The 12,517-nt window shown below is 57.9% G+C and overlaps 1 protein-coding gene across 1 annotated transcript in view; it reads left to right on the top strand.

The window, feature by feature from the left end:
- The window catches only part of LOC133357228 (E3 ubiquitin-protein ligase RNF213-like), an 86,873-nt gene that overhangs the window by 17,558 nt on the left and 56,798 nt on the right, over positions 1-12,517 (top strand). Inside the window, exons 7-12 of the mRNA XM_061575057.1 lie at positions 1,143-1,322; positions 1,824-3,081; positions 3,256-3,446; positions 6,857-7,033; positions 7,938-11,525; positions 11,996-12,002. Of these exons, the coding sequence (XP_061431041.1) occupies positions 1,143-1,322; positions 1,824-3,081; positions 3,256-3,446; positions 6,857-7,033; positions 7,938-11,525; positions 11,996-12,002 (5,401 nt within the window). The remainder of the gene's footprint in view (positions 1-1,142; positions 1,323-1,823; positions 3,082-3,255; positions 3,447-6,856; positions 7,034-7,937; positions 11,526-11,995; positions 12,003-12,517) is intronic.

Here is a 12,517-nt window from a genome sequence, read left to right on the forward strand (position 1 = left end):
TTGTTTGTAAAAAGTGGTATACCCGGCGGGTTATATGCGGGAAAATACGGTACACGTGGCGTTAATCAATAACAGTTTTCTCTTAAACCCAATTATACTACTGATAATTCCATCTTTGTCTTTGACAATAACATTTACACTTCACTATTCGAATATTATTTTCATCCTAAGCTGTATGTCTAACTATATACCATTCACTTATATCGGTATCTTACACTCATTATCTGAACTGTATGTGTACAGTATACGTACTGTATTTGTCACCATTGTACAGCTTACTACTTTACATGTGTTCTATTCTCAATATAATTGCAAGTAGTCATACTCTGGGTGCATGGGCATGGTTATAGAATAAACAGTATTAGGGTTAAAGATTAAGAATTACAAGTATTAACTACAGTGCGTCATCCTTTACAATGCACAGTGCTAAAACACCTCCAATTAAATATATCACAAACTAATAATTCAAAGTCAAGCTTGAAGTCGAGAACAAGTATGGAACATTTTTATAACGATCAAAAACAACCTTTGGGTCCTTTACCTGTAAGATGCAACAACACGTGTGTCACACACAGCAATCTTCACCGAGTCGCCATTAACCACGTGACTGGTGTACACGTCCGGTTAATCAATAACCCTGCCAGCCCCCCACAAGCCAAACTCAGTCATCACATGCTGGTGTACACACGTGCATTAATGTACTGCACAGCACATAAGGACTTATTATAAGAGTGGTCCATTCCTAATGTGCCACACGTAGCATCAAGGTGAACAGTAACAAAGACAATGCACGTATCAGAACACTTATAGCTCGGGTAGAGGAACTGTTTGTCTGAACAGTCTGTGATAGCTCAATGAATTGGTTAATCATCTCTCCGCTTGTTCACCCAGGAGAACCTTACCGAGAGTCTCAATGAACTTTCTGCAGGAGAGTCCTGGCCTGTTATCGCGATATGCGCGCTCCCAGCCGAGTAACTGGCGGCGTAATTATTAACAATCGGCAAATTTGGTGCCGCCCGGCGACTGGACCGCTCGTTCCGAGCGACGTCACTGTAGCCCCTGTGGGCCTTACCAGTGCGGTGACCGATGACGATCGGTGGCGACGTTCGGTGACCCCCGCGTGCTCGGTCGCCGACCGGCAGCCCTCGCTGGAGACGGTGCTGCTGCTGACGCTGCCCGACCCGTCGGCGGCTGGCGGTGGCGGCGAAGGTGACGGCGACCTGCACACGTTCCGGATCCACGAGCTCCGGGAGCTGCACAGCAAACTGATGCTCACGTGTGGCACGCGGGAATGGAGCGAGGAGGTGGAGACCTTCACCGAGGTGGGTGGGTGCGTGGGTGGATGCCTGGGTTTGTGGGTGGTTTAGCGGTTAAGGCGCTGCATTACGAACCTTGCGACAGGAGGGTTTGATTCCCGCTCACGGCCAACACCAGTGCTGATTATTTTAACCGGCCTCCCCTAGGTGCGTGTATGGGTGAATGGGTGCTGGCTGGGTGGGTGCATGTGTGGGTGGCTGAGAGTGTGGGTGACTGGATGGATGGGTGGTGTGTGGGTCGGTCGGTGCGTGGGTAGCTGGCTGGCTGGTTGCGTGAGTGGCTGTTTAGGTGTGTGGCTGGATGGGTGGGTGCGTGGGTGCTGTGGCTCACAAGGCGTAGACTGGCTGGAGGGTGCTGACTGGCTGGAGGGCCCTGACTGACTGGCTGAAGGGCTCTGACTCGTAGGAGGGCCTGAGTGGCAGTTTGGCCCCAGAGCTTTGTGCCTCAAAAGACCGAACCTGGAATCCTCGCATGACAGCTCCGATTTCCTCCACCCAACCCGCAAGGTGCTGGAGAGTGTCCTGAGGCTCGCCGACGCTCACCTGGCCCTGAGCGCCAGCGCCAACCCGCTCTTCCGCCGCTGGACGGTGCGCGTCGCCAGCGCCGGTGCGGCGACGTCTCGCATCACCGTCGAATTCGGGCTGCCGGGTGCTGGCGCGCTGACGGTGGACGGAGGAGCCCCCCGGCAGCTCGCGCTGCTGTGCGCCGGATCGGAGCGCTGCCTGGTTGAGTGGCGGGCGCACGTGAAGGCGCTGCGACGCCGCTACCCACAGCTCGACCTCTACACGGCGCAGCAGGTGGCGTGCCTGTGCTCCGAGGTGGGCGAGCTTGCACGGGGCGGCGCGGGCCCCGGCGCCGCCAGCGCCCTCGCCATGCTGTCGCTCGTCAAGGAGGACTGCACCGCCCGGGACGTTCAGCAGGCCGTGTCGGACGAAGCAGCAGCGCCGGCGGCAATGACGACAGACGATGAGCGATACGACGGCGGCGATGACGGCGACGACGTCCCAGGGCCGAACAATCCGGAAGCCGATGTCACTGAATCCCCGTGGCTTGACCGGCAGCTGCTGCGCCTGTGGCGGAGCTTCATGGCCACGGGCAGTGCCGTGCCTCCCGATGACGACCCTGGCGTAGAGGCCGTGGCCCGCGTGCTGGCACGCCTGTCCGCCGCGGCGCGGGCGAGCCCCGGCCGCCGGGCCGTCCGCCGGCGGCTCCCCAATGGGCTGACGCAGGGTCAGCCCAACCTGGTGGTGTGCGCGGACGAGGAGGAGGAGTTCACGTCGGCGCTGTCCCTCTACCTGAGCGATGAGGACGAGCCGCTGCCGGCGCCCGACGAGGTGCTGGTGTGCTCGCCCGACACCACCGTCGAGGAGGTGGAGCTGTTCGTGAGGAGGGCGCTGAGCGGCGACGCCGGCGACGGTGGCGACGGGGACGTCAAGATCCACTCGCTGCTGTGCGCCGACCGGCTGAGCTACGAGGCGAGCGTGCGCATGGAGGAGCTGGTGCTGGTGGAGCGCCGGCCGGCCGGCCGCTACCAGCTCGTGGTGTTCTGCCACGCGCGGGAAGAGCACTGCTATGCCGCGTCGTGCCTCAGCGAGTTCCGGGCGAGTGCCGCACCACGGGTGCCCGCCGAGCAACTCCGCTGGTGCCTGTGGCGCTGCCTGCAGGTGGAGGCAGAGCGCGGGGGCCGGGTAGCGTCGGTGGCGGCGGACGCCTTCACCGAGCGGCTCAGGGCCCGGGTCGTCTGGTCGACGCGGCCTGGAGTGGGTGCGTTTGGCGTAGTTGGTGGGGGGTGGTTTATGGCAAGGTTGCCAACTTATCCACAGACCAAATCTGGATAGGTGGCAAACCTTGTCAGTGGGTGGATGACATGGTTGCTGATGACGCCAATGCATCTTCTGCTGCTGCTGATAATGACGCCGACGCCGTGTGTGCTTGCAGGCAAGTCGCTGCATGTGCAGCGCATGCACGACGTGCTGCGGTCGACCTTTGGCGGCCGGAGCCGGCTGCACACCGTGCGGCTCATGGGCCAGGGAGTGGACGAGGCGGCCGTGGTGGCCTCCCTGCTGAAGCTGCAGGAGCCCCCGGGGCAGGAGAGGCCTCACCTCGTCCACGTTGACGTCACCGCCGCCGTGAGCAGCCGCCGCTAGGCTCACCGGTCACGTGCTTCGCCCCATCGAAGGGCTTCCCCACCCCCCTTACCCCCCCCCACCGCACCCCCCTCACCCCCCCCGCACCCCCGGGGGGGCCGAGGAGCCGCGTGTGAGCCATGCGGGCTCAGTAAGGCGGTCCGGGTCAAAGGTCACGCACGTGCCCGGCGCGGGTGCACGAGCGGAGACGCCGCGTCGGCGACGTGTACCGACTGACGTCACAGGCACGCGGTGGTGGTTGTGGTGGTAGTGGTGGTGACGGTGGTGGCGACGGTGGTGGTGTTGGCGATGGCAGTGGTGGTAGTGATGTGGTGGTGATGATGGTGGTGGTAGTGGTGATGTAGTGGTGATGTGGTGATGGTGGAGGTGGTGGTAGGGGTGGTAGTTAGTGGTGGTAGCGGTGGTCGTTGTGGTGGTGGCCACGCTGCTGCACGTGGTTGCCTGTAGTGATCCAGCACTGGAGGCAGCAGCAGCAGCAGTGAGGGTTGGTGGATCACCACACGGACGAATATGAAACTCCTAACCCTGTGGGTGGGCACTGAGGAGGAGCCGTACCCGTGCCTCGGCCCAGGGGAATGCGTTCACAGCAAAGTGTGTGGACTGACCCACGGCATTTACAACACACCGGTTAGTGCCCAAGTCGTGACGCGACAAATCCCTTAACGAATTGGCCGTACCGTGGCGGTGGCTGGCGGTTTTGATGACATGCGCGTAATGAAGTCCGTCACACGCGGTTTCTTCGTTTACTCGGAGCCTTTATTCGGGCACAAGGCTATCCCCCGGGCCCGGACTTCGTCTCTTGAGGCACAAAACTCTCCCAGCGTCCCAGCCCCTCGTGCTTAGCCCCTTTTATATCCCTAGAGCCCCCCTTCTGGAAGCTTCGCCCACCCCATTTCCATCAGCCAATCCTGACCCCTCCTCCTCATGCCTCCCCCCCCCCTCCTCCTCCTCTCACCTTCTCTTTCCCCCTCCCTCCTTCCTCCATCTCTCCTCCTCCATCCTCCTCCTCTCCCCCCCCTCCTCCTCCTTCATCTTTCCTCTTCCTACCTCTTCCTCCGCCCCCCCCTCCTCCCCCCTCTTCTCTCCTCCTCCTCCTCCTCCTCCAAAGGTTGTCAATTGTCTCCCCTTCCAGTCAACCCTCCAATCCCTTTGAATCTCCTATCCTGACCAATCATCTTTGAGGCCTCCCAGCACAAATCGGAGGCCTTGCTTGACTTCTTGACTGTCTGTCCGTAGGCCTCGGCAAGGTAAGGTAATTTACCCTTTTTACCGGGTAAAAGGGTAAAGGTAAAGGGTAAAGATGTCGACATGCCAAGGGGTAAGGTAAAGGGTAGGGTAAAGGTAGCTCGGAAGAATTACCCGGTAGGGTAAAGATAGCGCAAAGTATTACCCGGTAAATACGGTGCCTTGTTTACCGCTAGAAGCTCCGTCGCGCAGTCCGTGGCCTACATTTAAAAGTAATATTAAAACAAACTTGATAAAAAAAACACGCTTTTATTAAATTTACTCGTAATGGATGAAATCCACGACTCCAGGAAGTGGCCCCGAAGCTTGCCACAACGTAAGGGACCGTGGTGATTTACAGCCAACGTCAGTTGAGCGTGGACAATTCGACCCAAGCCGAAACATAACACGTAAAAAAGATTGTTTACAAATATATCGATTTTTTATGATAGAATATAGTATTGTCATCAGTATGACCTAAGTATACCAAGTTTGCAGTCGATACCACATTAGGAAGTGGGTAAAAATTGAGTTTCAAGATTTGAGGATACAACAACAACAATAACGACAACAACAACAGACAGAGTGAGTTAAAATACAGCTTGTAAAATTGGAATAATCTAGAGTATTCTATATGTGTAGTGGTGATACGCGCTGGCAGTAGGGATCGTGTGGCAGCGCGTGGTGATTGGCTATGTATTGGTGATACGCGCTGGCAGTAAGGGATCGTGTGGCAGCGCGTGGTGATTGGTCAACTAGAGTGGGTGCTCACATCGCGGTCCACATAGGCTCCGCCCCCTCAGGAGCGGAGGACTATGAAAGGCGATGCGCGCGGGCGCTCGGGGAGTTGGTAACCAGTGAAGACAGAAGATGGAGGAGGAAGAGACAGGGCCCTGAGACCCCTAGCCCCGCTGCCCTTGTAAGGGCCGGGACCCTGTGTGGCTCAGAGGCGGGATCTTGGGACCCGCGGCCGGACGTCCTTGTGAGGGCCGGGCTGCGGGACCCAGTGGTCGTGACCCATGCCCCAGCCGGGGTGGGTCTGTGAGTTCCCCTGGAAGCTACGGGGCTGGAGAGCCCGTGGGTGTGTAGCCGGGTGGAACGCGTAGCGTAGGCTGTAGTTGGCCACACGTGTTATTGTGGCTAAAGAAAGTGTTAATAAAGTGTGCTACCCGTCAAGTGGTCTCCCGCCGTAATTTACAATATTACATATGCATAAAGCGCTCTACCTAGCATTTACCGTTATAAACCTTGTTCACGTGCAGTAGTACCCCAGTAATTACCCTGTAATCGGGTCATTTGTATGGGGTAAGGGTAAAAGGTAGGGTAAAGGTAGGCTCGTTGCTTTTTACCTTTTACCTTGTACCTTACCTGCTAAAGGGTAAAAGGTAAGGGTAGAGTGATTGTATTGAGGTAAGGTAAAAGGTAGGGTAAAGGTAGGCTCGTTGTTTTTACCTTTTAACTTTTACCTTACCTTGCCGAGGCCTACTGTCCGCACGTACACTGATGTCAGGTAAGCGGTCTGTTGCCTCAGTCATTACACGTTGTAGATATTTTCGTGATCTAACACCAATCTAAAAAACGTTAGTGTGAATAATATTGGTATAACACGTAGCAGGCTTTCCTGACCAATATTATCTATCATACGGGTGTTTTGGGTTAGATCGCGTAAAAATGTTAATGTCAGTAAACCCGCCACCACCCGACACAGACAATGAGTAAGGTTTGTCACATAAACAGAACGTGCCAATTTGTTACTAGTACAGCCACACTGGTTGTGTGCTGGACAGCAAATCCACAACATTTACAATTTGAGTGCGACGTTTCACCAGTAATTGCAACCAGCTTCATCAGGCGGACAGACAGATTTGTGAAGAAATCCTCCTGTTTCGTTCCTTAAATAGGGGCATAGATGTGATGACGTCACTCGTGAGAACTTCTTGAGCAATGGTGGGGGGGGGGGAGATTAATGAATGAATGTTAATGACTATGGATCATTTGGTAATCAATGTTCATTATGCATGCGCGTTATGTGAGCCCGTTGTTCTTGTGCCTCCTGTCGATCGTGTGGTTGCGAAAGACTACTACGCACGTGTTAAGCTGATAATATAATAATGTGAAATCTGGGGTTCCTCCTTTGCCTGCCCCCCCCCCCCCCCGATGCCAAACAGGTGTGCTCGGGTCTCAGCGCCTTTCTCTTCCGCCTGCTGGCGCTGCGGTGTCTGAGTGGTGCTGGCGGTGCCGTGTGGCGCTGCAGCGCCTCTCACCTCTATGTCGTCGAGATCACGCAGGGGGAGGGGGGAGAGAGGGAGGAGGAGGTGGGTGGCGCCAGCTCGGACTCATGCAGGGTGAGAAAGCCACGTGTCACCATCGTCACCATCGTCACCATCGTCCCTGTCGTCAGCGTCGTCAGCGTTGTCAGCAGAGCCACTGTCGGGCACTTGCGGTGGCATCAGCAGCCGCACCGATAAATACATAAAAAATAAATACGTTAAAAAACTATTATATTAAATAATCTGCAGCATCAGCAGAGGCACTATCAGCAGTAGTATCAGCAGCATCAGTCACACGAAGCAGCAGCACCGATAAATACACCTTTTAAAAAATACTATAATACAACATTTTCAGCAGAGGCACTATCAGCAGTAACAGCGGCATCAGTCACACGAGCAACAGTACCGAAAAATCAATAAATGACACGATAGTACAAAATGAGCAGCAAAAGCGGCATCAGCATCTTCAGCAGAGGGACTCTCAGCACTTGCCGCAGCAGCATCAGTCACACGAGCAGCAGTACCGAGTTAACATCTCGCCACCGTGGTTCATGGGAAAGATTTCCAAAGTGGGGGGGTCATTTTCTCTCATCCACAGGCCACTTGTGAGACCATTTCCCCTTATGCCGCCCTTCTGCCCCACCCTATCCTAGAACATCATGATGTGATGTTAACTGCCTTGCCTGGTATGCAGGAGGTCGTGGGTCTCTCTCTTTCACCCTCGTGGTCACGGGGATTTTTTCCGGGTTCTCCGGTTTTTCCCCTCCACATTTAGAATCAACAAAGTCACGTGTTTTAAATTATGTTGATCTTCTCTAAATCTCCATGTGATGATGGTAAGCCCACTTCGGTGAGAAGCCATGTAATATCCAAAAAAAGAAAACAGCTAAGAAAGAATAGTTTACTTTTAATTGAATGAATCATCGTAATAATCATCATCGTCATCACCATGATCAGTGGGCCTGTCTGCGTTTGTCAGGCTCCTCGCGGTGTGCGTCTGCTGGACCTGTTCCCGGGAGTGCGGTGCCACTCGCCCAGGGAGTGTCTCGACCGGCAGGCGTCGACCCAGGCCCAGGGACAGGCCCAAGGACAGGCCCAGGGCCAGCTCATGGACCACCTCCTCTTCGTCAGCGAGCGGTACCAGCGACCCTTTCAGTACCTGGAGAGACTTCGCCTGCAGCAAGACCTCGACAGCTTCAGCTACAAGCCGGGCCCGGCGGAGGGAACTCCGGCGCTGTGGCTGCGCACCGTGCTGGCGTACTGCGGGGTCGCTGACCCCTCCTGGGCAGAGCTGAGCAACTTTTTGAGGTTTCTCAACGTGCAGCTGCTCGACTGCGAGCGGTCGGCGTTCTGTGACCGGCTGCACGTCGGCGACGTGCTGCCCGGGTTCCGGCGCTTCGTCGTCGAGTTCGTGGTCCTCATGGCGCGGGACTTCGCGACGCCCTCCCTCGATGTCTCCGACGAGAGCCCCCAGGCGCTCCGGCGGCGCGTGGGCGAAGAAGACCTCGCGCCCTTCCAGATCCGCAAGGCGTGGGAGAGCCGGCCGCACCCCTACGTCTTCTTCAACGCAGACGGCCACTCTCTGACGTTCCTCGGGTTCCACCTGCAGCTGAACCCGCGGAGGGGCGTCGACGCGGTTGACCCTCGCACGAGGGACGTCCTTAAGCCGGACGCCATCGGCGTCGAACTCCAATGGAGCCTCAATGCGCAGGGCGTCGACTTCAACGTGAACTTCGACGCGCTGCCGCGGGACGCCAAAGTCGAGACGCTCTGCACGGTGCTGGGGATCGCGCAGCCCTCAGACCCTGATGCCACCTACGAGCTGACGATGGACAACGTCCTGAAGATGCTCGCCATCCACATGCGCCTCCGCTGCGGCATCCCCGTCGTCGTCATGGGCGAGACGGGCTGCGGCAAGACGAGGCTCGTCAAGTACCTGTGCGGCCTGCAGAGGGGCCGCCTGCAGGCCGACAACGTGAAGCTACTAAAGGTGCACGGCGGCACGACCATCGCTGACGTCCAGGCCAAGATCCGGGAGGCGGAGGTCGCGGCCCGGCTCAACAAGGTGAGGTTTGGGCTGGACACGGTGTTGTTCTTCGATGAGGCCAACACTACGGAGGCGATCCACGCCATCAAGGAGGCCCTGTGCGACGGCACAGTCGACGGCGAGCCGTTCGACGCCAACTGCGGCCTCAAGATAGTCGCGGCCTGCAACCCGTACCGGATGCACTCAGAGGCCAAGATCCGGCAGCTGGAATCATCCGGGCTGGGCTACCGGATGGCGGCATCACAAACGGCGGAGAGGCTTGGTGGGATCCCTCTGCGCCACCTGGTGTACCGCGTGCACCCTCTCCCGCCCTCGCTCATGCCGCTCGTGTGGGACTTCGGGCGACTGAGCGATGACGTCGAAGGGCGGTACATTGGCCAGATCGTCGAGCGGGCCCTCGCACCGCACGGCGTCCCTGTGGGCGGCGCGGCTCTAGTCGCTCATGCACTGGCCGCCTCACAGTGCCACGTGCGGAGCCGGCGCGACGAGTGCGGTTTCGCGAGCCTGCGCGACGCCGAGCGGTGCATCGTCGTCTTCCTCTGGCTCTATGCCCGGATGGAGGCGCTCTTCGCGAGTTGCGTGGTCTCGCCGGGCGGTCGCGCCGCTCTGGACGCCGTCACGAGGGCTCTCGTCGTGGCCGTCGGCGTCTGCTACCACTGCTCGATGCGGGATCGCGAGGGCTACAGGAGGAGCGTTTGCGAGGAGCTGCCGGCACCGTTTGACAACCCCGACCGGGTGCTCGCGGAGATCACCGCCTGCCAGGAGCTGTTCCTGGGGAACCTGGAGCTGGGCGAGACCATCGCCAGGAACGCCGCGCTCCGGGAGAACGTCTTCATGATGGTGGTGTGTGCCGAGCTGAGGATCCCGCTATTCCTCGTCGGCAAGCCGGGCAGCTCCAAGTCGCTTGCCAAGGCGGTGGTGTCGCATGCCATGCAGGGGCTTGTCGCGCCCACGGAATTCTACAGGCGCTTCAAGCAGATCCACGCCGTGTCCTTCCAGTGCAGCCCGCACTCCACCTCGGAGGGCATCGTCGGCACGTTCAGGCAGTGCGCCCGCTTCCAAGAGGGCAAGAACCTAGAGGAGTTCGTGTCGGTCGTCGTCCTCGACGAGGTGGGCCTGGCCGAGGACTCGCCAAAGATGCCGCTCAAAGCACTGCACCCGCTGCTGGAGGACGGCTCCGTAGACGACGACCCAAAGCCCCACCAGAAGGTTGGCTTCGTGGGCATTTCGAACTGGGCCCTGGACCCGGCCAAGATGAACCGCGGGATTTTTGTCGCCAGGGGGAGCTCGGACAAGGCCGAGCTGGTGGCGACCGCGAGGGGGATCTGCTCGTCGGATCGCCTCGTCCTGTCCGCGCTCGAAGGCCTCTTCTCGACGCTGGCCGACGGCTACCTGAGGGTGTGCGAGCGGCAGAAGAGGGGCTTCTTCGGCCTCCGGGACTTCTACAGCCTCGTCAAGATGCTGTTCGGCACCTGCCAGAGGTCCGGCTCCGCGCCGACGGTGCCGGAGCTGCGGCGGGCCGTCCTGAGAAACTTTGGCGGCAGTTCGGACGTCGAGCCGCTGGCGATCTTTGGCGTGGCAGACCAGGGCTGCCACGATGCGCTGAGCCTCGTCAGGGAGAACATCGCCTCCGGCGCTGACGAGACCGAGTGCCGGTACCTCCTCCTTCTCACGCAGAACTACTCAGCGCTCTCCATCCTGCAGCAGGACGCCTCCCTGGGCCTGGCGGATGGTGCCGAGATCATCTTCGGCTCGAGCTTCCCCCGGGACCAGGAGTACACGCAGGTGTGCCGCACCATCAACCGCATTAAGGTGTGCATGGAGGCCGGCAGGATGGTGGTGCTGCTCAACCTACAGGGCCTCTACGAGAGCCTCTACGACGCGCTCAACCAGTACTACGTTCACCTGGGTGGGCAGCGGTATGTAGACCTGGGGCTGGGCACACACCGCGTCAAGTGCCGCGTGCATCGGCGATTCCGCCTCGTCGTCATCGAGGAGTCACGCGTCGTCCACCGCCACTTCCCCGTCCCGCTCGTCAACCGCCTGGAGAAGCACTTCTTGGACATGGGCGTCGTGCTGCGCGAAGGACAGCGTCGGCTGGCGGAGGCGCTCCAGCGCTGGCTCCGGAGCTTCGCGGAGATGGTCGGGGACCAAACGAGCGGGGGCCGGTGGCCGGACGACGAGGAGGGGGAGGATGGGAGGGCCGGCGGTGGGGGAAGGCCCCGAATCGCCGCCGTCATCGTCGGCTACCACTCAGACGCCTGCGCCGCGGTGGCCCTGCAGGTTGCGAGCCGCATGGCGCCGGATGTTCAGGAGGGCCTCGACGGGCCGCTCGCGGAGGCCCAGGAGACGCTGCTGAGGTGCGCGGCACCGGACGCCGTCGTGAGGCTGCGGCACAGCGGCCTGTCAGCCGCCGCGGCGGAGATCTGGCAGAAGTACTTCGTGCACCAGCGGCACGGCTCCCTGCAGGAGTTCGTACGGCAGCAGCTGGAGTTGGCGAGCGACGGCCTGCTGGTGGAGGTAACCCGCCACGCGCCAGTGCCTCGCTCTCCCGGTGTTTGCTTTCAGAGCAGCCGCTCATTGGGGTGGGGGGGGGGGCTGGGGGTGCAGGGGTGGGGGGGTTCTGGGGAGCGGTGAAAAGTGACGAGCGGCACCATGAGAGTCGTGTGAAGTAGCAGAGTGAGGGATGGCGCGGCTCGGTTTGAGCGAGGTTGGTGGTAAGAGCTGTGGAGCAGGGGGGGGTAGAAGAGATGATGACGATGATGACGATGTCGATGACGACGACGATGTCAATGACGATGTCAATGACGATGTCAATGACGATGTCAATGACAACGACGATGATAACGACGATAACGACGATGATGATGGTGACTCTAACCCCGGCCAACCCCCCTTTCTCGAACCTACCAGCAGGTTCCTGGTGTGCCCCTTCTGTGTCCTTTCCCCTCGATCCCCCTCTGGTGTATCACGTGACTCTCTGACGTCAGGGCTGCCGTAAGCCGCAGATCCCCTTCCCTGCCAGCAGCCAGCGCTATGCTGCTACATCACTATTCTATGCCACTACACTATTACAGCCACACCGGTGTGCTGTGGCGGGATTAACGACACATTCATATTTACGCGATCTAACCCAAAAAAAACCCTCTTATGAACAACAAACACAATACAGAAACACGACAGGAGAGGTTCAAGCAAAATCCAGCACTGCGGGAGAGAGCGTTGACAGATCGCACAAATGTTGGTAAAGCTTGAGGAGCCGTGCCCTGGATTATTTAACGTTATTATTTTACTATTATTTATGATCTACTACATGTTCATAAACATTACGTATTATTTATTGTCCGTTTTATTATTTATTTTATTGCTCAAATATGTCCCTTTTAATTATTTATTTTACCGTTTGCTTATTTTATTATATGAATTCCACCACCTCGTTATTTATTATTTCATTCGTTATAATTGTATTATTATGTTTATTATTTTATTATTCTTTAGCTTAATAATATAGC

The sequence above is a fragment of the Lethenteron reissneri genome, chromosome 57 (assembly GCF_015708825.2).
Source record: "Lethenteron reissneri isolate LAM-NWPU_2019-01 chromosome 57, ASM1570882v1, whole genome shotgun sequence".
Lineage (NCBI taxonomy): Eukaryota > Metazoa > Chordata > Hyperoartia > Petromyzontiformes > Petromyzontidae > Lethenteron > Lethenteron reissneri.